This window comes from Plecotus auritus (genome assembly GCF_963455305.1).
Source record: "Plecotus auritus genome assembly, chromosome: 3".
Taxonomy (NCBI): Eukaryota; Metazoa; Chordata; class Mammalia; order Chiroptera; family Vespertilionidae; genus Plecotus; species Plecotus auritus.
Genome location: NC_137772.1, coordinates 127,524,960 through 127,551,245, shown reverse-complemented (window position 1 = coordinate 127,551,245; position 26,286 = coordinate 127,524,960). Strand labels below are relative to the sequence as shown.

Below are 26,286 nucleotides of genomic sequence, written 5' to 3'. Positions count from 1 at the left end.
AAAAGTGAAGACAGATGCCCCAGCCAGTGTGGCTCAATTAGTTGGAGTGTTGTCTGTCCTGTACACCAAAAAATTGTGGGTTCAATCCCTGGTCAGAGCAGATACCGGAGGCACCCCATTGATGTTCCTCGCTCACATTAATGTTTTTCTGTTTTTCTCTCTCTCTCCCCTCTTCCCTCTCCCCGCTCCAAAAAAAAAAAGTCAATAAATATTTCCTTGCGTGAAGATTTATTTTTTAAAAAGTGAAGACAGGTGTTGCCAGTTAGGTTTTATGGCAGAAGTCTAAAATTTGAATGAGCTCAGGTTTGGAAAAATGCTTGAAGAATGTGATATAGGATGATATAGGGTGACTATCATATACCCGCAGAACCTCATGTACAGAGAATATGATGTGAGCAAGGTAGGCCTATGTGATAAGAGGACACTATTTCATCAAACTATAATATAATAGCGATCATGTACTAAAAATGAAAAATATTTTTTCCAAACCTTTCTGAGTGTATTAGGTGGAAAGGGAACATCTAAGTGAAAGCATAGCAGGATAATTTGAAGTTATTTGAAACTTCTTAGTACAGTCTTTAGGTATACTTTCATAAAAATTGGGAAAGTAAATTATTCTGATAAATAGTTAACAAATTCTTTTCAAGTCAATGGTTTCTTTTTCTTTGCTTTCAGAAAACTCTGAAAAAAACCTACTCAAGATGTCAGCAGATAGATGATTTCAAATAAATTTACTACTAGAGCATTTTATTATTTTTTGACACATGGCTCAGAGGTTTAAAGTATTGATGAATATTGCTGTAACAAAATCTTACCTTCTCATTTATCATGAGAATGAGATTTCTCAGGACTTGGAGCTATGGAAATTAGCAGTAGGAATAGGAATAAAACTCAACCCATCTAAATTCTAGCAATCCTATCTAATAAAGAGGGAATATGCTAATTGACCATCACACCATCACAAAGATGGCAGCGCCCACAGCCAATAAGGAGGGAATATGCTAATTGACTGCCATGCCTTCAAAGATGGTGGCGCCCATAGCCACAAGATGGTGGCGCCAAGTCCCCTCAGCCCTGCTGGAGCAGCAGGTGCGTGGCACGGCCGGGCCCACCCCCAGGCAGGTCCGGCTGCTCTGCACACCTGCCTTCGGAGTACCCCAGTCCCCTCAGCCCCCCAGCCGCCCAGGGCTGGCCTGAGGTGCAGGCAAGCCTCAGATGGCAGCTGCCCAGCCGTCCAGGGCTGCCAAGACTCAGGTAACCAGGGCCAGCCGAGGCTTGCGCTGCCGACAGTGGCAGCAGCAGAGGTGTGATGGGGGTATCACCTTCCCCTGATCACCAGGTCACCTCCCGCCCCTGAGGGCTCCCGGACTGTGAAAAGGGGGCAGGCCGGACTGAGGGACCCCCTCCCCACCTCCAGTGCATGAATTTTCATGCATCGGGCCTCTGGTGGGTAATATTCTTCCACAGTTACATGAACTAATGGGCCAGGGAGGACTCAGCTCCATATACCTCATTAAAAGATGTATTTCTACTAAAATTTTATTTATTATTTTATCCATTGTATACCACTAGTAATTATAATGAAAACTCAATCTAAAATAATGTTTAGCACCTAGAATTAATTTTAATTCTAAACCACAGAAAATTTATTTTAATTTCTATTCATTATTTTTGTTAAGTGTGATAGGGTCATCAATAAAAGGGTCATATTTTAAACCAAAATATATTAAGTTTGGGTTGAATTATATCTGGGTCAAGTGAAATATAAAACAAGTTCAAGATAAAAATAATGATGTAAATTTTCTGACCAGGAGAAATACTTCTTTATGTATTTCTTTTTTTCATGTTTGTTTCTATTTATTTGTTACTCTTAGAAAAATCTCATTTTTTACTGAACTCAGAGGTAGAAGCCCTCAGAGAGGACAGCCTGCATCTCTTGGCAATCTGTTCCTGGAGTGGTTGTTTTTTTTTGTTGTTTTTTTTGTTTTGTTTTGTTTTGTTTTTGGCCTCCTTCATTCTCTTAGCCAAAAGTTTAGCATATTTTGTGACCTCTTCCTTACTTTTCTTAGTATGTTGTTTCTTCCGAGCATTTCACTGATGTGTTGTAGGACACATGGAATAACAAGGTGCTGAATCTTGGATGCTTTGGTCCTAGATTTCTTACCTTCTTTGTTAGGGACTTTTTCACAACATATTGGTGGATATCATCTTCTTTAGAGAGATTGAAAAGTTTGCAGATTCTGCTAGCTCTTTTGGGCTCCAGTTGACAAGGCACAGAAATCATCAGTAAAAGCGGGAGTCTTTACCCCTTTTTTCTTTTCACAATAACCAAATTGACAACACTGAGATTGTCATCCACAATGCAATCCCGAACAGATTAGCACTTTCTCCTTGGTCTGTAACAGGAATGACCCTTATTTAGCAGCAGGTAGACATGGCCATGGGTCAAGTACGGCACTTCATGGGGAAACCTTGCTTGTCATTCCCAGCACTGATTTGAACTTAAGCCTCCCATTATTCACCCAGAGCATCAGCAGCAGCTTTTGTGGCCATACACTTCTCATAAAAGGTACAAAGTTTGTGTTCATTGTCCACTTCAATGAGTTTCTGGCAGCCAATGGCTGGGAAAGAAATGTTCAGCCTCATCCTGAAGCAACCGACCGCTCTGAGGCACCACAGAAAAGAGGTGTTCATGTATTTCTTAAAGTGCATTCTGATGGGCATCCACTTGTGGTACTCAGAATCCATTGGCTACATAGACGGAATGATATAAATTTGTTTTAAAATGTCAATATTTACAACTTGCCAGGAATTATATTCTTTGCAATTATTTAACCTTATCATTAAAAGTTACATTACCTTAAAAATATATTGAAACTAAAGCAATCTACAGGATTAATGCAATCCTTATAAAAATCTCAATAATACTTATTGAAGTAGAAAAACTTACCATAAAATTCTTATGGAATTTTAAGGGTCCTCCAGTAGCCAAGCAATCTTGAAAAGGATGAATGAAGGTGAAAGAATCACACTTCCTGATTTCAAAACTTGCTACAAAGCTACAGTAATTAAAACATGTGATACTGGCGTAAAGACAGGCATTTAGTCCAATGGGATAGAGTAGAGAGCCCAGAAATAAACCATTGTATTTATGGCCAAATGATTCTCAACAAGGGTGCTAAGACCCTTCAATGGGACAGGACTGTCTTTCCAACAGATGTTGTGGAGAAAACTGGGTATCCACATGCAAAAAAAGAAATTGTATTCTTATGTGCATGTAAGAGTGTGGCATATAGAAAAATTAATTCATAATGGTTCAAAGCCCTAAATATGATAGCTAAAACTTTAAAACTATTAGAAGAAAATATAAGGTGAAAACATTACATTGGATTTGGCAATGATTTTTTTGGATATGACACCAAAAGCACAGATAATGTAGATAAATTGTACTTTTCCAAATTAAAAATTTTGTGCATCAGAAGGTACTATCAACAGAGTGAAGAGACAACCCACAGAATGGGAAAAATATTTGTAAATGATGTATCTGATAAGGGATCAATCTCCAGAATACATAAAGAACTATAGCTCAATAACAAGAAAACCTAATTTAAAAATCAATACAGGACTTGAAAAGACACTTCTCCAGAGATGATATACAGATAGCCAATAACCACATGAAAAGCAGATCGCAATTTTAAACCATTAGGAAATTGCAAATTAGAATCACAGTGAGAAAGATATCAATTCACTCCTACTAAGATGGCTTCTTTTTTCTTTTTAATCAAAAATAAGTGTTGGTGAGAATGTAGAGGAACTGGAATGTTTGTGCTTTGCTGGTGGGAAAGTAAAATAGTGCAGCTGTTGTGGAAAACAGTATGGAGGTTTCTAATAAAGTTAAACATAGAATTACATATAATAACGAGCAATCCCACTTCTGGATGTATACCCAAAAGTATTGAAAGCAAGAACTCAAACAGATATTTGGACACCAATGTTCACAGTAGCCAAAAGGTAGAAATAACCTAAGTGTTCATCAGTGGATGAATGGATAAGTAAAATGTGATATATACTTTCAATGAAATATTATTCAACCTTAAAAAGGAATGAAATTCTTATAATTTCTACAACATGGATGAACCTTGAAAACGTTATGCTAAGAGATATAAGATAGACACAAAGGGGCAATTATTGCATTATTCCAGTTGTATAAAGTAACTAGAATATATAAATTTGTAGAGACTAAAAGTAGAAAGTGGTTACCAGTGACATAGGAAGGGGGAATGGAAAGTTATTGTTTATAGGAACAGGTTCAGTTTGGGATGATGAAAAAGTTTGGAGATGGATGGTGGTGGTGGTTACAACAATGTGAGTAGACTTAATGCTATGGAATTATACAATTTAATGGTTAAAATGGTAAATTTTTACCACAATGAAATAAATAAAAGTATATTGAGACTTTTTTTAGATATTTAGGTATGTAGTTTTTCAATTTTCTCTGAGGCATTTATGCATAGCTGTTCACATATTTGAAGAACACCTGTCCAGTATCCTTCACAGTATGAACCCAGTCCTCTCCTGTCACTTCATTTTTCTTATTCTAGCCACCTGGAAATTCACATCTGCTACAATTACATGCAAGGTGTTTCAAATACATTTAATGCCACTTCCCCACCACCACCACCACCACCAAATTGATGAATGGAATATGATACTTCAAGATCCAGCCCAATGCCTACCACCTTTGCACAAGCCATGGTGACTCCTATAGACAGAACCCACGTCTCTCTCTGTTATGTTCCCAAAGAACTTTTCCAGACCTCTGATTTATCCCAAGCCTGTCCCCAAACAGACTGAATTGTTTAAGGGCGAAGATGGTATCTGCTTCACTTTCATGACTCCTACACATAGCACAGAGCATAATTTGAAGCAGAGTCATAGTAAATAGTTCAATAACTGAATCATAAAATAATATTCTTTTTTATAATTCTCCTCTGTGAGAATGGACAGACCTTTTCAGAACAAGAAAATAAGAAATGTCACACCTTGCCCAGGCTACAGGCACCATGTGGCTGATGTGAGTGGAGAGACAGCATGAAAATTCTGCTGCCTTCTTATGACCCTGGTCTGTGGAGTGAAGCTTTAAATCTTACTGTCAATATGTTAAGAACATTACTTTATTGCTTATAAAACACATGTTCTCAAATATTTGCCATAGGTCCTGTCCATAAATGAAGTGATCTTATACATATTTCTGCTACCCTTTCTATAATAAACCCCCTGCCACTGTTCCAACACCAGGAGGTTAGAAACAACTGTGTCATTAATGAACGATAGCAGAGCCTAACCAATGACCTCCAGATGAAAGGCTCATTATTTCATTACTGGTCTCCAGAGCTGTTTGGTCCCCCAACACCACAGCACAGGATTTTGGCTGAAGAGTCTAAGCCTTGAACTATAAAAAAAAAAAAATGTAAGTAGTCCTTGACACAATTTGGAGCAATTACATTCTATTGTGCCAAGAATTTCTTATTAAAAATCAATTTAATTGTGCATACACCATCTGGTCAGTATTACGGTCTTTTATGTGAGGGAACACGATTTTGTATTTACCTGATGTTCCACAGTGTGAGCATGTAATTTTGCAGAAACAGGCATTTTGTGGCATTGAAAAATTAGTAATTAAGGAAACTTTAAAAGCATTTGCCAGACTTCCTTTTACTAACTTTTGTGATTTGGAGCTATAAGATTCAACTTCTTGCATCATTTGGGATTTTAATGAAAAAGGAAATGCTAAAGCAAGAAATTTATATGTGCACATCATATGCTACATTTATTTGCCTGTTACATTTCTGTTCTATACTTTTGAGATTCTAATCCCATTCAACATAATTTAGATTGTCACATTAGTATTTATTTGTTTCCCTTTTTTATTCAAAGAATGGAAGGAGAGAGGTTTACTTTTGATTGTCTACTGGGTTGGTTTCAACCATATTAGCAAAAATACTGCAATGTTTTAGCTCAAAATCTTACAGGCAAATGTTTCAAACTAGAGTGATTGCATTTTGTTATGCAAAATGGGGAAGATTTTTGCAACCTGTGTTTCAAAACAGTTAATACCCTAATTTAAAAAGAATACTTTTGCTCCTTTACATGGCATTAGAGGCTTCATAGTTAGATCACTTTCTTAAGTTTTTAATCTACTCATGTGCTTATAGTTTTGAAATGTTTTGTTGATCTTACCATCTTAAAATAGCAGCAGCATTATAAGTTAGTAACCATAAATACTGATTTGATTCTGAATTGCCTTAACATCAATGTTTTAAAATATCACTTATTTGCCATATAGGATCTATTGTTAATACCTATAGTTTATTAAATGCCTATTTGGTACCAGTCATAATGGCTTTAATCTTCTCTGTGCCCTGACTTCCTCATTTATGAAAATGAAGGAAATACCTCCTTACCTGGATTCCCATGAGGTTTCAATGAGATAATCCATTTAGAGTGTAGCAAGATTCTTAGCACACAGTAAACATTGCATGCAGATTCTAGCTTTCACCATCAAAAACAACAAAAATGACAATTCTGCAGTGTGTGGTTTCCTTTACATTTATTCATTAAAAAATGAAGTTTGAATGGATTAAGGAAGATTCCCATGCTCAAACAGCAATTAAATGCTTGAACTAGGATGAAACTTATTTGGTCAATTCCATGATCTTAGACTCACATGTATGTAATCTTTCTTTTTCAATGTTAAGTGTTCATACTAGTTTGCATGTACTCATTTATTTGACACCTTCTGTATGCCAAGAACTGCACTAGATAATTAAAATCGATACAATCTCTGTGAGTAAAATCGATACAATCTCTGGCTGCATGTATCTTACAAATGGTGCAGCAAATTTTATAAGTTAAGCAACAAAAATTGCAGGATGTGACAAGCTAAGAAAAAACTGAGCATGGTGCAGTGATAGAGAATAATAGCAAGATCCTTTTTCTACATAATTCTTCAAAGTAATGCTTATTTCTTATAACAATAATGGAGATTTATAAAGAAAAAATAATTTCCCCTCATCTGCTTCCATTTTTGATCAGGTAATCAGTAGGAACTGTTTAGCTAGCCTTCTATACCTTCACACTTGTATAAAGATACATGAACATTTTTGCTGTGGTTTTATGAAAAATGGATCCTATGCACATTGTTCTGAAACTTGCATTTTTTGTTTGTTTGCCTTAAGAAGTGCCTAGAAGTTTTATAAATATGTGGTGTTTGCTGCTAGCATTGTGCCTGTCCACCTGACTCAGAAAGAGGAGACTCTCCACAAGTGTTTTTTTTTTCTTAAACCATCTTTATTTTTTACATGAGGCCCAGTGCACAAAATTCATGCATGGGGCAGGGGGTGGGAGAGGATTCCTCAGCCCAGCCTGCACCCTCTCACAATCTGGGACCCCTCGGGGGATTGTCTGACTGCCGGTTTAGACCCAATCCCGAAGAGATCCCTGCAGGATCGAGCCTAAACTGGCAGTCGGACATCCCTCTCGCAACCTGGGACCACTGGCTCCTAATCACTCACCTGCCTGCCTGCCTGATTGCCCCTAACCACTCTGTCTGCCTGCCTCATTGCCCCTAACCACTCTGTCTGCCTGCCTCATCGCCCCTAACCACTCTCCTGCCTGCCTGATCACCCCTAACTGCTCGCCTGCCTACCTGATCACCCTTAACCATTCTGCCTGCCTGCCTCATCGCCCCTAACTGCTTGCCTGCCTGCCTCATTGCCCCTAACCACTCTGCCTGCCTGCCTCATCACTCTTAACTACTTGCCTGCCTGCCTGATCTCCCCTAACCATCTCTGCCTGCCTGCCTGATTGCCCCTAACTGCTTTCCTGCCTGCCTGCCTGATCACCCCTAACTGCCTCTGCCTTGGCCCCGCCACCACAGCTTAGTCCAGAATGACATCCAGAAGGTCAGCTGTCCGGTCTAATTAGCATATTACACTTTCATTATTATAGATTAACTTTATTGGAGGTGATCTTGGTTAATAAAATTTCATAGGTCAGGTGTACAATTCTATAATACATTATCTGTATATTATATTCTGTGTTCACCACCCCAAATCAAGTCTCCTTCCATCACCATTTATCCCCTCTATAACCTCTCCTACCTCTCCTCACACCTCTTCCCCTCTGGTAATCATTATGCCATCGTCTGTGTCTATGAGGTTTTTGTTTGTTTGTTTAACCCCTTCACCTTTTTCACCCAGCCGGGAAAACCCCTTCACCTCTGTTCTCTGAGTGTTTCCATTTTTTTGTTTGTTTGTTTTGTTATTTTGTTCATCAGATTTTACATATGAGTGAAATCATATGGTATTTGTCATTCTCTGGCTTATTTCACTTAGCATATGATTTTCTGGTCATCCAGGCTGTTGCAAAGAGTAATATTTCCTTCTTTTCTACTCCTGAGTAGTATTCTATTGTGTAAATTTACCACAGCTTTTTTATCCACTCATCTACTGATGGACACTTGGGCTGCTTCCAAATCCTGGCTATTATAAATAATGCTGCAGTTAACAAAGAAGTTCATATATTCGTTGGAATTAATGCTTTGGGTTTATTTAGAAATATTCCCAGAAGTGGAATCACTGGGTCATAAGGCAGTTCCATTTTTAATTTTTTTAGGAAACTCCATACTGCTTTCCACAGTGGCTGCACCAATTTACTTTCCCATCAACAGTGCAAGAGGGTTCCCTTTTCTCCACATCCTCATCAACACTTGTTGTTTGTTGATTTATTGATGAGTAGAGGCCCAGTACACGAATTTGTGCACAGGTGGGATCTGGCTGGCCCGGCCCATTGGGCCGGGCCAGCCGAGGGGAGGGGCCATGGGCAGTTGAAGGGCCGGCCCCTCCCCCTAGTTGAACTCCCAGTCAAGGGGACAATTTGCATATTAGCCTTTTATTATATAGGATAGCCATTCTGACAGATGTGAGGTGATATCTCATTGTGGTTTTAATTTGCATTTCTCTGATGATTAGTAACATTAAGCATCTTTTCATATGTCTATTAGCCATCTGTATGCTCTCTTTGGAGAAGTATCTATTCAGGTCCTTTGCCCATTTCTTAATTGCTTTGTTTTTTTGATGTTGAGTTTTATATGTTCTTTATAAATTTTGGACAGTGGCCTCTTATCAGATATATCAGTGATGAATATGTTTTTCCATTCAGTGGATTGTCTTTTACTTTTATTGATTGTTTCCTTTGCTGTGCAAAAACTTTTTAGCTTGATGTAGTCCCATTCATTTATTTATTTTTCTTTGTTTCCCTTGCCTGAGGCAATGTGCCAGAAAAAATACTGCTGTGAGAAATGCCCAAGATTTTACTGCCTATATTTTCTTCTAGAATTTTTATGGTTTCAAGTCTAATATTTAAGTCTTTAATCCATTTTGAGTTTATTCTTGTGCATGGTGTAAGAAGGTGGTCTAGTTTCACTTTTTACATGTCCAATTTTTCCAGCACCATTTATTGAATAGATCAGTGGTTGGCAAACTCATTAGTCAACAGAGCCAAATATCAACAGTACAATGTTTGAAATTTCTTTTGAGAGCCAAATTTTTTAAACTTAAACTTCTTCTATTGCCACTTCTTCAAAATAGATTCGCCCAGACCGTGGTATTTTGTGGAAGAGCCACACTCAAGGGGCCAAAGAGCCACATGTGGCTCGCGAGCCGCAGTTTGCCGACCACTGGAATAGACTATCTTTAACCCATTATATGTTTTTGCCTTCTTTATCAAATATTAATTGATATAAAGGCATTAGTTTATTTTTTGACTCTCTATTCTGTTGTATTAATCTACTAGAGGCCCAGTGCATGGATTCGTGCACTGGTGGGTCCCTTGGCCTGGCCTGCGGGGATCAGGCTGAAACCGGCTCTCCGACATCCCCCAAGGGGTCCCAGATTATGAGAGGGTGCAGGCCAGGCTGAGGGACCCCACTGGTGCACAATTGGGGCCGGGGAGGGACTGTGGGAGGGCTCCAGGGTATGTCTAACCCAGGGGTGGGCAAACTTTTTGACTCGAGGGCCACAATGGGTTCTTAAACTGGACCGGAGGGCCGGAACAAAAGCATGGATGGAGTGTTTGTGTGAACTAATATAAATTCAAAGTAAAAGAGAGGAGGGGAGAGCAAGAGAACCCTCCGCTCTTTTGGCTCTGCGGGCCGGATAGAACAGCCGAACGGGCCGGATCCGGCCCGCGGGCCGTAGTTTGCTCACGGCTGGTCTAGCCCATCTCTCCCAATCCTGATCAGCCAGACCCCAGCAGCAAGCTAATCTACCAGTTGGAGCATCTGCCCCATGGTGGTCAGTGCACATCATAGCAACTGGTTGAAGGGTCAAATGGTCAGAGGGACAATTAGCCTATTAGGCTTTTATATATATAGATATGTCTGTTTTTATGCCAGTACTATGCTGTTTGATTACTATGGCCTTGTAGTGCAGTTTGATATCAGGTAGTAGGATTCCTCCAATGTTGTTTTTCTTTCTCAAGATTGCTGTTTCTATTTGTCATCTTTAGTAGTTCCATATAAATTTTTGAAATATTTGTTTTAGTTCTGTGAAATGTGCCATTGGTATCTTGATAGGAATTGCATTGAATCTATAGATTGCTTTGGGTAGTGTGGACATTTTAATGATGTTAATTCTTTCTGTCCATGAACATGGTATATGCTTCCACTTATTTGTATCTTCTTCAATTTCTTTCTGCAGTGTCCTATAATTTTTTGAGTAAAGGTCTTTTACATCCTTGGTTAAATTTATTCCTAGGCTTTTTTGAGCAATTGTGAATTAGGATTATTTTCTTCATTTCTCTTTTTTGATAGTGCATTATTGGTGTATACAAATGCAACTGATTTCTGGATATTTATTTTGTATTCTACTTTTTTGAACTCACTTATCAGTTCCAGTTGTTCTTTGATAAAATCTTTAGGGTTCTATATAGTATCGTGTCATCTGCTAATAGTGACACTTTTACTTCTTCCTTTCCAATTTGGATGCCTTTTATTTCTTATTCTTGTCTGATTGCTGTGGCTAGGACTTCCAGTACTATGTTTAATAAGAGCAGTGCAAGTGAACATCCCTATTTTGTTCCTGATCTTAAGGGAAATATTTGTAGTTTTTGCCCATTGAGTATGATGCTGGCTGTGGGTTTGTCATATATGGCCTTTATTACATCTCCACAGACTTTAGAAATGAAGCCCTGCCCACACTATTTAATTCTGGCCACTCGATCCCATAATTTATTGGACAAAAGATACTTAAGGGGGAAGTTATTAGGGTATTTTGCTATTACTGTGATGATGATGATGATGATGATGATGATGATGATGATGAATTCTTATAACCTCTACTCCATAATGGCATCTCTGATTTTCCCCCCTTGATTTTCTACCTACCTATATATTGACTTGCCTGCTTATTTTGCCTTTTTTAATCAACCTATTACTATTTTTTGGCATACATTTTTTCACGTACATATATAGAGAATTAACATTGTAATATATAAGTGCTTAGTATTTCATAGACTTGCTACATTTACTCCCTAATAAAGAACTTGAGGGTTTTTCTTCTCTATGCTTTTTGTTTTGTTTGTTTTGTTTTCTGCTATTAACAGTACTGCAAAATAAGATACGTTTTTATACAAAGGTGCTTTTAGTGATGAGAAATACATTTTTAAAAATAGAATTTCTAAATAAGGTAGATGCTTATTTGTTAACCTAATACATATTGCCAGATCAAATTCCAAAAATATTATAGTGTTTTGCTTTTTAAACAGATATGGTTAATCCTGGTTAATCAGCTCAGACCTGATATGCAAATCAGTAGATCATGAAGTTATTGCCACTTTTGCAAGAACCCATATGGCTAATTTATTTAATTGATCTCTGTAGGGTACTTTTCCAAGTCATTTCTCTACCATGGGTCTTGGAAGACCAGATCCTCCCATTCCAAAATCAAGAAACCATCTAAGTATGTCAACTATTCCTTGAGAACCTGAGTGGTGGCAGAAGCAGCCCACTGAGGTTGTACAATGGCACTGGGACCTTTACACAGGAGTCTGTGCAATTAGCCAAGACGGTTACTGCATTTTTGGCAGTGAGGCAGCAGTTAAAGCAAAGAAAGATTTTTTCCAAGAAGGAAAAGCTATTTAATAAGTTTGGGTCAGTTTGCTCATAACAGCACTACATTTGAGGACCAAAAACCCCAGGAGCTTGGCAAGCCGTTAGTGCTTGGCAGGTCTTCCCACCAGCTCACCAAGTCTGAGGCCGTCCAGGCAGGACCCAGCTCTCTCGGCTTTGACTGTATTCATTTAATAGCATTCCTAGTTAACAAGAAAGTAAAAGCAGAGGAATCTTTTCCCCCATTAATCCAGAAAAATAAAATTTAGTGGCTATAAACAAGCTGTGGGCCCAGTAACTGCACATCAGAAGGGGGACAGGCCGTCTGCTTGCATTAAGGGTTGTGTTTGGTGCAGCTTGGAAATTGTGCTCCACCCAAATGACATTAATGTTTAGGAATTGGGCTTTCTTTTTTGTATATTAATTAACATTTGTATATAACTAACCAGTGTGAAAGTCTGATTTTATAGTGTGTCAGGGAGCCATTGTGTACCTGTCTCATGAATATATGAAATAAAAACTAAGTACATTCATGTAAATATTTAAAAATACAGTGTGTTCTCATACTTTTTCCATTTCACCTATGGAAATCTTGCCAAAACAAAATCAAGTTTGAGTGTTTAGATTACAATGTAAGAAAAAAACAACTCATGGATTTTGAAATGAAGGAATGGGTTTTTGTTTGTTTGTTTTGTTTATTTTGGTTTTGATTTTTGTCTTTATCACATAAATATTTACAATGAAATAAACTGATGATCTAATGATGGATTATTTGAATGAAGATTGAAATTGAACTGGAAATGTTGAGGATGAGCTTGTTTGTACTTTCCAAAATGCTGCAGCACCTGCAACTGATAAAAGTTAGTACAAATATATCAAAAATGTTTGAAGAAACGTGGCCAAGCCAGTGCCATCTTGGACAGAATCAAAACATTGGCTGCTTATAGGAAATATTCCAACATTCAGCTAATCAAGAATGTTAATCTGAAGTGAAGATTGAAAATTTTCCAACATTCAGCTAATCAAGAATGTTAATCTGAAGTGAAGATTGAAAATTTTTACATGGTTCAGAATGGCTTGGAGCAAAGGTTAATGCTGAGAGAGATGCTTGATTTCTTAGGGTTTTCCCCTTATCGTATATTTTCAACAACTGGAGTGTTTTAGTTATGCAAAACATGCTCTGTATTTAAAGTAATTTCTATATATTTCTGTCTCAGGAATATAAATATGTGAAGTTTCGGATACACATTCAGTGCTCCTATGGCCTCTAAAGAGTAGGGCCTTTGGTTCTATGTGTGAGACCAGGCAAGAGGGGAGTTAATAAAAAAGAAACAAAACTTTCTAAACCCACACATAATCATGGCTTCATGAAACCTGTCACATGTCATTATTTTGCTTATTACAAACATCTGTTACAACAAGATTTCTAATAAATTTATTTTTTTCATCCAGGGTTGACATTTTGGACCTGATGGTTCTTTGTTGTAGGGGGCTATCCTGGGCATTGTAGGTTAGTTAGCTGAACATTTGGCCTCTACCCATTGAACGCCAGTACACCCTCAGAAATGTGTCCAGGCATTGTAAAGTGTCTTCTTAAAGCAAAATGAAGCCTAGTTGAGAATTACTGCTTGAAATAGTTATATCAATAAAACATGAACATGTTTTAAAGGTTCAGAACAGTACAAGAAGTATAAGAGAATCTCCATCCTACTGCCTAGAGAACACTTCTGCTATCTAAAGGCAATGAATAGTAACAATTTCTTATATCTTCCAAAAAGTTAGCATGTATATAAGTATATCATCTATTCTGTACAATCATGACTATTCAACATATACCTTGATATTTTTCATTTTAACAATATATCTGCGAGATTTTTATATTATAGCACTTAACAGATTTATAATACTCTTTCTAATGTCTGCATAGTGTTTTATTGTTATGGATGAACCATAATTCATTTAACCAGCTATCAGTGTAAGTATAAGTTCTAATTTTTTATTTTTCCAATAATACTATAGTAAACACCCTTTTATTTTAATATTGAATACTATGTAATTATAACTATAAGATATAATTTAGAGTATGTCCCTAAAAGTAGAATCATTGGGTCAAAGGAAAAGTACAGTAAACATATTTGTAGACAATGACTGGATATGAGAGTAGCTATTCCCTCAGATTTAAAAGTTTAAACAAATGAAGGAATGGGTTTTTGTTTGTTTGTTTTGAAATGAAGGAATGGGTTTTTGTTTGTTTGTTTTGTTTATTTAAACAAACTTTTAAATCTTTGTTCATCTAAAAAAAATGTTATCAGTGTATGTGTCCGTGTGTGTGCACACACACGTGTATGGAGTTTTCAAGAAAAGTGAAATTTTCTATATTTATAATTTTTTCCTGTGATCACACTGCATATGTTCTTTGCCTGTTTTCCTAACAGTTTGTCAGCAGTTTTCTTTCTCATTTGTAAGAACTCTTTATATAGGAAATTTAGGCCTTTGTCTTCATAGATGTTATAGATGTTTGCACTATTTATTAATTTGTTCTCAACTTTATTTTTATTCTCTCAGCAATGAACTGTTTCAAATGACTCCTCTTTTGTACTATTTCTAAGTTCCATGTCTATAGAGAGTCAGCTTCATATATAAAAAACTTTTTTTAATGTTTCCTCCTAATGCTTTGAGTTTTGTTTTTATATTTAAATATTCAAGCCATCTGTAATAAATTTGAATATAGGAAGTGAGACCAAAATACTATATAAATTTCTATAAATACCATGATAATATATTATATAATAAAGGGCATTTCAAACAAATAAGATAAAGATGGCTTATTAACCAAATGCTATTGACATAATTGCCTCATATTTGGGTACAAAATATAAAGCTAGATCCATACTTGGTTCTTGCAAGGAACCAATAGAAGCCCATTATAGTTTAGTGACGAAGAAGCAGTGTTTTAAGAACAATAGGCGACAACCTCATCTATTGGGCTTTGTTAATTCAGGGTTATGGATTTGATCTTATTCAAATAGTGTTTCTTTTTCATGTTTGTTGGACATGTTTCTTTTGTACATAGCATATATTTTGGGTTTTATTTTTTATCCATTGAACATTTAAAATGTTTTGTATTATTAATATAATGGACATATTTATATCATCACATTTTATGTAATATTTTCAGTTTTTACTATTTCCTTGGTTTCTGTATTTTGCTAAAATTCTTGTCATGTTTTATTTCCCTAAGGAGTTGTAAATATCCACTATTGGCTTCTGGTATTATGTACTGCTAGAGAGAAAGATGAAGCCAACTTGCTTTTGCAGGTTAATTGCTTTCTTGCCTGACTATATTAAAGATTTGCCCTGGCTGGGCGACTTAATTGGTTGGAGCATTGTCCCATAAATGAAAAGGTTGCAGATTCCATCCCTGGTCAGGACATGTACAACCAATCAATGTTTCTCTCTCACATTGGTCTCTCTCTCTGTCTCAAAATTAATGAAAACATATTCTTGGGTGAGGATTATAAGAAAGATTTGATCTTATAGAATTTTAAAACTCATGAATTTATTTATCAGGGTATGTGTGGGTGTTGCTTTTTCTATATCTGTTGTTTTGTTTCCTGGGGACAAGGACAAAGGGTACCCTCTCCATTGGCTGATTAAGGATTTAGAATATTTCAGAAAACTTTCTTCTGCTATATCTTTGAACATTTTTTCTATTCTACTTATTCTGTTGTTGTTGTTATTGTTGTGTTGGTTTTTTTTTTGTGTGTGTGTGTGTGTGTTTTAAGGTACACCTTTTTGGAATTTTTAAAAAATCATCTTTGAAAGGTTATTAGTTTCTCTTAAAATCAATGTTTACCTTTGCCCTTTGGCCAGCACTTGTTTTCACAAGCCTACTCTATTCTGACTGTGAATCCCTGATTGTGAATCCCTCAGTATCAAGTCTGGGTTTTATTTTCCTTCATGTAGCTTGCATCTTTTCTTGTTTCCTTCTTTGATATCTTACTTATCCAATTTTAGATCTTGTTTTAATGAAAACACATACTTTTTTTAAAGCTCTCAAAGGATCACCAAGAGCATTCAAAATTTTATTCTGCCTAGTGATCTGGTTTTTCTGTAGAGATGGTTTCATATTATTTCTTTCACAGTGTCTTTTTTCTTTATTATTTTTGTTGATCTAGGAAAGATGTCTTCAAATTTGTCTCAGAACATTTTTTCATCAATTTTTTTTGTCTCTTCCATGTTGGTCACCCATCACTTTTCAGTAGTAAGCACCTCCCTCACCATTTCTTCGAGTGAGTCAGAAGCCTTTATGCCTGACAGTGAATTTCTGCATGTTATGGGTTTTTTGTTACATGATTTTACATTTATTTCTTTCAGTTGTCTGCCAAGTGTCTGCTAAGTTGATTGCCATCTATACTCCCTACTCTACCCTGCCATTCTCCTCACTTGCTTCTTGGGGTGGAGGGAAAGAGAAAAGGCCTACAGTGTCCTTTAGCTTCAATTTGCCTTCTGTATTCAATCAGTCCAGGAACTACAGCCATGACTTGTCCTTACCTCTAGATCCCATTCTCTAAATAGGAATTGGTTCAGCTATCTCTTGGGTTGTTTCATGCATTTCTTAGATATCTTTTTGCTTTGTAGGTTTTGTCTGCTATGGCATGCTCCCTTGATCTTGTCATGTTAGTTTCTATTCTATGTAATTTGTAGCTTTAATTAAGGCTCCCTCATAGTGTCATTAAAAGTATTTATTTCTTTTCCATTTTCAATTATTTTTGCTAATTTCAATTGACATTAGGGAGGGGAGTGCAGTAAAAATATCACTACTCCACCTTCAACAGAAGACAATAAATTAACTGAATTAAGCAGTAAAATAGTGTTTACTAAATATTTATCAATGTTTGCTCAGTTGTTTGAATAAGAGACTACAGATGTACGGTGCAATCTTGGCAAGTTAGTTAAAACCCTTGAAACAGTTTACAAATTTCTTTGAATCAGGTGGGATCCAGGCTCTCATTGCACTGAAAGTTTGGTTGAAGGATTATTTGCCAAGGCCTCGAGTCATAGGGTGCAGTGTGATTGAAACGCCATTTTAGGAAGAGCTAATATTAGAATAGGTGTTGTAAAAATATTGTGAGTACAGAGCACAACACAAACTTCTGAATTCTTAGTTCTCCACTAGTATGTCTTCACTGAGAATAGCCAGGCCTCATGGGGACCTCTTGGGAGATAGTTTGTGGAAGGATTTTTAAAGGGCAGCAAGCTTATTTTAGATTTAGGAGGGATCCCTAATAGTTGGGTTTTTGTTGTTGTTGTTGTTTTGTTTTGTTTTTAACTAGGAAATGAGATGATGAGAGCTGTGCCTAAGAAAACTTCATCTGGCAATTGAATTGAAGTATTTATTTGATCCCACTGGAACTCAGTGAGTCCCTATTTGCACCAAGTATCATATACTGTGTACAGTTGCACAGGATAGGGAATAATTCCTATCTCAAGAAACTTAGTCTGGTGGAGTCAAGAAACTGATTTTGAAAATTCTGATTCAGTACAATTTCAGTAGCAGAGTTTATCTCAACCCAGCTTATTGTGGTGCAGCTGTTCTGTGTTGCCAGTGTTCCACTATGGTAAGATTCAGTCTGTCACAGTTTTATACCACTGAAATCTGTGATTCTGGGATTAGCATGAAATACTTTAAGGTCTACCCAAAATCCTTGGAATCCTGTTGTAGCATATCAATTTAGCTGAATTTTAAATAGCAGCAGTTTGTATTTCCTATTTCTGTATTCACTTCCTTTTAAGTTGGGTTCCTGTCCTTCAACCTGATGGCTTGCCCTGTTCTACTCCACTCTTCCACTTCCATGTCTTCTCCGAATTACACCTGAGCGATCATCCCTTCTTTAAAATAGTTTTATTTACTTGTCATGCATGTCCCTGGCACTTCACTCTGTAGTAGTTTTTATGTCAGTCTTGCCTAATCAATTAGAATTATAAACTACTTGAATACTTGCATAATCATCCACATTTTATTTATTTATACAACCCATGTTGCTCCAAAACATGATTTAAGCATGTTTCCTCCATATATCATGCTTTTGCCTTTGCTACAGTGGTGGACATTCGATTATGGAGGGTCAGCATTTTATGAGCTAAGAGCACATGTGACCAGCAGAGGAATTCTTGTTGTTTTTCATTTAATTTTTTATCTATTTGAAAGTCCCACAAAGATAAATTATATTTATCAAATCAACTTTATCGGGAAAAGGAACGTGAAGTTGAGACTCTTCCAGTCAGTGAAAAAGTATTGACACAAAACATACTAGTTATAAATTAAACATCATTGCTTTTTCTATTAATATGTGCATATTATCACTTAAAATCATTGTATGCCTTAAATATAAATTTTCCTTAGATTTGTTATATTGGGAATTCATATTTTATGAAAGTACAATTGCTACGGTCCTGTGGCTTTTATTCCTTAGCAGCTGTGTCCAGCTGGTGGTCCACATTCCCGCTACTTCTTCAGTGAATGGAAACATTTAGGTCAATATTGATATAAAACTTCATGAACTTTCTTCTCTTTCAGCTTTGGTTCGCCTTTGTAAATGGATTTTCTGGACAGATTTTATTTGAACGTTGGTGCATCGGCTTGTACAATGTGGTAAGCATTCTCCATCTCTGTCTGATAGCACACACAACTTCAGTGACATTCCTTTACTGTTTATGTCTGGGAAGTGTATCTAAGTCCATCATCTGTATACATAGCAGTCAGCACAAATACATCTTTAGGGCCTTTTGTTGCTGCGACACATCCTGCAGAAGCCCAAACTCTCACACATGGTTTCAATCATAGCAGATCATTCTTGAATAACCCCATGAAATTATTAACCCATATATCTTGATAATGGACCCTTGTTACCTCCTTACTGAATGCCTGTGCAACATTTTCTAGTTTTTAGCTTGAGAATATTTCTGAACTATATCTAAACTCATTCCACTTTGTGATTTTATTTCTGAATTCTTAAACATAGATATATGAGCATACAGGATGTGATCTAGTGTTCTTTTTGTCTTTCTTAAACGTAACTGTCCTATGGAAGGATGTTTCCTTTCACAGTTAGTGCTAAAATAATGAATTCTGACTTCCAGCTCCTGTGGTGAATGGTAATCAGTTTATTTGGTGTTTGTTAATGACCTTTAAGTTCTTTTTATATTACTTGACTCTAATGAGTGCAAAAGCTGTAAATAAATATAAACTACAAGCTTAAATGACTAAGTAGCTACTTAGCTTTGTGTGTTACTGGCGGGGGGTGGGGGGGAGCTGAGGGGCTTGTACTAAGTGCTTTAGACACCCCAGTGTGGCAGGTTTTTTGAGTTGTACTTTCACACTTGTTTTAGACCCTAACTCTGACATTCTCTGCTTCATCATAGATAGGTATAGTTGGAAGTAACCACACATAAATAATACACAATAATATATATTGTGGTGCTATAAATATTTACAGCTTGAATATACACTTGTGGCTGGATATTCAAGGTGTCCGTACATTTAACCCTTGTTTGTTTCTTCCTCCCTCCCTCCCTCCCTTCCTCCCTTCCTTTCTTCCTTTCTTCCTTTTTCTTTTTTGAGTAGCCACTATATTAGGTGCTAGGTATAGAATACTGCATATAGCAGGTTGCCCCAGTCCTGTGCAGTTTAAAGACTAAGAGACTTGTATGCATGCATATAAGCCTAACCAGTGGACAAAGACAACAGGGGGGTGAGGGCATGAGTGGGGGTGGGGGTGGGAAGGTAATGGGGGGATGAGGACAAATATGTAATACCTCAATCAATAAAGAAATTAAAATGAAAAAAACGATAGAAATCAGATGCCTGGAGTATTCTGGGTGCCAACTCATCTGCTAAGATCCATACTAAAAAAAAAAAAAAAAAAAAAAGACTAAGAGAATCAGATATGTAGACTACGATGACCCTGAGACTGAGTTTGGATGTTGAGTATACACAGCATTGGTCAGTACTGTGTTACTCACCACAGAGTGCACTAACAAGTTTGTTGCTAATACTTACACCCAAAAAGACAAAGGTGACAGGTGGTGAGAGCAGGGCTGAATTGATATTCATTTATCTCCTGTACTAGAAAAGCTACTCCAACCACCTACCACATGGATAGGGACTCAAGCACCTCCCCTTGGACAGATTGTTAACTTTGCAGGATTTAAAACTGTTTTGAGCAGGTTAAAATTATGTGACCATTTAGGGGGAAATATGCTGACTGCTCCATAATGATTTAGTGCTGGAAAGGGCCAAACCCATGCCCACATATGTATTTAGAAACAAGAGGCTGAGACCTGGGAGACAGTGATTTAGAGCTAAAGCCAAAACTGGAATACATATCACCTGATTAAATGACAAATGGAGGTTAGCCCGATTTTCACGCTCAGAGTATGAGAGCTGGATTATTCTTTTAGTTCCATTCAGTCCTGGGCAATTCAAATTAATTACAAAACTTAAATTGTGTGCCTCCTCTTCATAAGATGCTGATAGGCTGGCTGTAGGATGGTATTGGCCAAAATATGGTCCACAGACCACTTGCATGAGAATAACCAGGATTTGTTTAAAGATGCTGATTTCTGATCTCTGACCCAACCTAACAGAGTTTCTCAGAGATACTGAATTTTAAACAAATTTTTTTAGTGAAGCTTATGCACATTAAAGACTCACAAAGATCTTTGATCAGTAGGGCTGGGAATATTTTTTAATCTACGTTGGTTCCCCAGTCTATAGTGAAGAGAATATTGCAGCAGAGAAATAAATTTCAAGGTGAAACGGCCCTAAGATTCTATGGAGTACACAGTACAATTGTTGGAAAGGTGGCAGAGAGTGGATGTCTAGGATCTGTGAAGTGGGGTCAGGAAGGAAAGTCATTGATCTTCAGACTCAGTTATGGTGAGAGGACCAAAGCTTTTGAGAACATGGAGGTTTGCCCACAGGCACATGTGCACACACCCCCTGAACACATTTATTTCTGAAGCAATTGAATGTAAGTTAAGACATTATGCCCCTTACTACATAATACTTTATTGCACAGTTGCTAAGATAATTCTCTTAGATAACTGCAATGTAATGACCAAAATCTGAAAATTCAACAAGGATACGGTACTCTTATCTAATCCACATTAGTCCATATTTCAATTTCACTATTATTATTCCAATAATGTACTATTTGGCAATTTTTTTTCTACTGCAGAATCACTCCTCAAAAACCCAGTGCAAGACAGTTTGTGACATGTATGGCATTTTCTCTTCTCACTGGGTTCTTCTTTCCATTTTCTTTAAGCAGTACTTATGCTGTTCTTCTTCTTCTTTGTTTGAGTCCCATAGGCACCTAAAGTAGCACATCACTGCTTCTCAGTTTAACTCTCACAGCAGATGAAACAGCAGTAAACTGACTTAAACACTTACATCTCTCCAAATAATGAATGAATGCTGTCCCATTGGATTCTCATTATTATTCTAGTATCTCAAATTTCTACAGCATTTTATTTTATGGATAGAATAAGAGTACAGAGGCCAGCAGTGACAAAAACTAGCATTATCAGATGGATTTCAGCCAAATTTTATTGATTTTTTTAGAGAAGCAATAACTTTATTTTTAAACTGTTTCAGAAAATTTATACTATTTAATCTTATCAAGCCAGCATAACTTAAAGTAAACGATAGTATTTATTAGCCAGTGTCACTTAAAAACATAAATACAAAAATTCTAAGTAAGACATCAGCAAATAGAGTTCAGGGGTGTATCAAAAAAATAAAATATTTGACCAAGTAAAGTCAAAATAAATTTTACAGGAGGTTCAAAGTAAATTTAAAAAATTCTAAATATCACTGTACCAACCACAAAAAAAAAAAAGAAAAACATAATGAAAAGTATTGGAGGCAATTCAGCTGCCATTCCCAAAATAAGAACTCTAAGCAAAATAGGAAAGAAAGAAACCACATAACATAATGCAGATTCGTTATAAAACATGTTGCCATAAATGGTAAAATTCTAAAATTATGTCATTTTAAATAAGAAATTAGGGATACCCTGCTATTGTGGCTCAGTGGTTGAGCATTGACCCATGAATCAAGAGGTCACAGTTGAATTCCCCGTCAGGGTGCATGCCCAGGTTGCAGGCTCTGTTCTCAATAGGGAGCATGCATGTCCAAAAAGGGCAATGAAAAGGGTAAACATATCTTTGCTAAACATTAGACTATTCTATAAAGCCACTGTAAGCAAATCTATGTGATATTAACATAGAACTAGACAAATAAGCCAGAGAATCTAGAACAAGATTCCAGTTTTAAATCCTAGGTCTATCATATGTGAGAATTTAATAAATGTCAAAGATGGTATTTCCGGTTAGTAGAAAGTTTGGCTTCATTAGTTGTATTCTCACAACTGGTTCTTTATTTGGGAAAAAAAAATGGACCCCCATCTTAAATCACATAGTCAATAAATTCCAGATATAATAAGACTTAAATGTGAAAAATAAAACTATAAGAATCCTGAAGAAACTCCTGAAAACTTCATAACCACAATTGGACACTTAAAAGCTATTCTTAACCATATAAAAATTAAAAGCTTTTATATGGCAAAAGAAACCATAAAGAAAGCCAATAGACAAAGATTGCATTTGGATGAAATTTTATTACATAAAGACAGAGTTGATATCTATTATATGCAAAGCACTCTTAGAAAAGGTGATAAAACATGAATGGAAAAAGTACAAAGGACTTGACTAGACATTTTCAAATCCAAATGTTCAACAAATACATGGAAACACGATCAAAATCACTGGTAGTTGGTGAAATGTAAATTTTTTTAAAGAAAGAGTTAATATCTTTAATTTTTTTCAGACTACAGAATATTAAGTATAACATAACACCCATTACTGATAAGAAAGCAGAGGAAAGATTACCATTGTCTTTTGAGAAGGAAAAAGAAAATGATTAGAACCTTTTAAGAAAGCAACCAAACAGAATCTGGTAAAATTTAAAATACTCATATCTTTTTACCAAGCAACCCTACTTCAGGGAATCCATCCCATAGAAATAAAATACAAAGTATAAATGGTATAATATATTATAGATGTTTATTGCATAATGTTTGTGAGAACAAAGACCTAGAAACAAAAATGAATGCACAGTTGAAAAAGTATGGTACATCTATGCTATGAATTATTATGTGAGCAGGAAAATGCTGCATTAGTTTCAGACCAAGGGGACTCAGAGGGCTTCCCATGATGTATTGTTTAGTGAGAAAAATGTTATGAAGAAAAATGTGAATGTCTTATTTCTGTAAAACAAATAATGATCCCTCAATAGTATATATGTGTGTGAGGCATGCTGTAAGCAGGGTGAAAATCTCAGAGGGCCTCCTAGGTTGGTAGCCTTATGGTGAAGGGTGGGGGAGGATTTGAAGAGGATAGAAGGAGAAAGTCAAGTGGAAAGGGAGAAGAAAAAATAAGATGGCAGTATTGACGGTGCACCACATACAGTGTACATATGTGCACATTTCTCAGGACAGTTTATGTGCTAAGAGTATGCAGAGCTTCTGAGATGTTTGTTCCCAGCACCTTTTTCTAGGCATTAAACAGATAACTTCTGTTATTGTGAGGAAAATGAGGACAACTACTCTTGATCTTTTTCTCCTTGAATCTGTAGCGCACTGAAATCCCAGGGCTTTTCCCTGTTTGCTCCAGGTGAGGGAAGGAGCCTGCAAGTTGTGTTGGCCTTCCTCCACCACACTGCTGATGGCTCTCTCCCAGCAGACTGGGGAAAGCTTATTTCTCAGGTTCCCCATAACTGATGTGCATTCAGAGTTCTCTTAGAGACACGCATACAGTTCCCATGGGCTTGAGAGCTTGCCAGGTTTGTGGGTATGGATTTGCTCAATGCTGATGCTAAGCAGTGAGTGACTCAGACAGTCTTGGTGACCCGTGTGCCTGGAACCACAGAGGAGAATGACCCACAAGGCTACCGCACCTCCCAGACGGAAATGCACATCCCTTATCATCCTGCCAAATTCTACAGGTACAGTGCCTTACAGTTCAGATGCTCTTTGGTCCAAGAATGCTTTCTGGACTCCCTCTTCTCCTTCCCCACTCTTCCCATGAGTAATTTTGCAGAGCACTGTGTTTTACATATTTGTTTATTTGCTTGTTGCTGGCTATCCCGTCCCACCTCTGCAATAGACAGAGTTCTTGGAGGTCAGAGACCTGTTTCTTCTCCTTTTTTTCCTTCTGTTTTCTATCTCTGTATTCCTGGGGTTTATCACAGTATCTGGCCCATAATTCACTCCCAATAAATGTCTGCCAAATGAATAATGAAGTACATCATGCTTCCTGAAATTTGATCATAAAATCAGGATGGGGGGTTGTAAAATGTGCCTCCGCTGGCACTAACAGAAGACACACTTCACAAAGCTAAGGAGGGTGTGATTCTAAATCATCACTCATCTTACATAGGAAGGTAGCTGTTCATTTAACCAGCTTTCTTGGCTAATCAAATGTTTGCAATGTTTTTAGTTCTGTATATTTATTTTATGCTGATTAAACAATAGTTGAAAATGGTCTTTCATTTATTTTCTTTGTTTGGATGGTGTCTCCAGAGTTGTGAATCATTGATGCTCAGGTTTGGACTTGCCTGAGAGTTAAGTCATCATTCCATGGAACTGAAACACTTGAGCTGTGTGAATGGAAAGATCTCTTTTAATGGCTCCTTGTTTTCCACACAGATTTTCACCGCATTACCACCTTTCACTCTGGGAATCTTTGAGAGGTCTTGCACTCAGGAGAGCATGCTCAGGTTTCCACAGCTCTACAAAATTACCCAGAATGCTGAAGGCTTCAACACAAAGGTAAACAGAATGTTATCACAGAATTATCACCTGAAAAAGGAGTCAGCACTGCTTTTTGTCTTCCTGCTCTAGTTATAAGCCTGTGAGATCACGGAAGCTTCAGAGAGAATATTTTTTTAATATTGATTCTTAGAGAGAAAAGAAGGGAGAGAGAGACAGAAACATTGATGGGCGAGAATCAACATCGATCCGCTGCCTCCTGCACACCTCCTACTGGGGATTGAGCCTGCAACCCAGGCATGTGCGCTGATTGGGAACCAGTGACCTCTTGGTTCATAGGTTGACACTCAACCACTGAGCCACACCTACCCGGTGAGAGAATATTTTTAATTAATTAATTTTAATTTTATTTTATATTTTCCATCACCTTTTATCCCCTCTATGTCCTCTTCCACCTCCAACTCCCCCTGCTCCCACCATCACCACACTGTTGTCCATGAGTTCTAGAAAGAATAGTTGAATGAGGTAAGACCAGGGCCCTCTTTCAACATAGCAAGCCCAGTGAATTTTAGATGCCAAATCAGAAAGGAAGTTGCCATGTGACACATGGTGCTCCTTTTGGTTCTTCTTTGTCAGCTCCTTCCTTCCTCTCCACATGTGCCTCAGACATCAGTGTGGCCAGGAGCACCATGGCCCCAGTTCCTGTAGGATCAGCCATCAGACATGCCCCTCCCCCTTCATAAAGACCTACACTTAGGAGGCTAGAGCCTTCTTACCACCATTACTTGTTTTGTCATTTAAAAGAAAATATTACTTTAGTTAGTGAATAAAATTGTCCAGATGTGGACACAGAAATTAAGTCAGTCATGGGTATTTTTTTTTTCAGGATGGAGAATCAGAAAAGAAAAAACATTTTACAAAAAGGTTCAGGCGATCTTGACAAGAGTCAAGCAGGCACTGAGTTAGGTGTCACAGAGATTCTGCAGTCATGATGGCTGAGGGGGTCTCACCCTACTGCCAGTCACAGCTGCGAGTGGCAGAGCAGTTGCTGCCACCGGCCAGAAGGGAAGAATGTGCCTGGTTTGGCAGAAGAGGCAAAGCTGTGAACACACCTGCACTGCCACGTTCCTGGCAGGTTTTGTGCAGGAGGGGATTAGGAAGTTTAAACAGAGGTCCACTGCCCGGGTCAGTTACAATACTGGATTCTGGTTGTGTACATGATTTTCTGGTAGCCACTGGAGTCTTAGTAAGGAAGACATACGGAACTCTCAAAAAGAGAAC

At 37.3% G+C, this 26,286-nt stretch overlaps 1 protein-coding gene and 1 pseudogene across 4 annotated transcripts in view; one reads left to right on the top strand and one right to left on the bottom strand.

Annotated features, from left to right (window-relative positions):
• The window catches only part of ATP8A2 (ATPase phospholipid transporting 8A2), a 700,434-nt gene that overhangs the window by 493,278 nt on the left and 180,870 nt on the right, over window positions 1–26,286 (top strand). For all 3 annotated transcript variants that reach the window (XM_080660784.1, XM_080660782.1, XM_080660783.1), the window contains 2 exons: window positions 18,750–18,824; window positions 24,943–25,065. In XM_080660784.1, coding sequence (XP_080516910.1) covers window positions 18,750–18,824; window positions 24,943–25,065 — 198 coding nt within the window. The remainder of the gene's footprint in view (window positions 1–18,749; window positions 18,825–24,942; window positions 25,066–26,286) is intronic.
• LOC308243312 (small ribosomal subunit protein eS6-like) lies at window positions 1,882–2,646 on the bottom strand (annotated as a pseudogene). The gene has a single exon. The product of its transcript is annotated as a small ribosomal subunit protein eS6-like (transcript).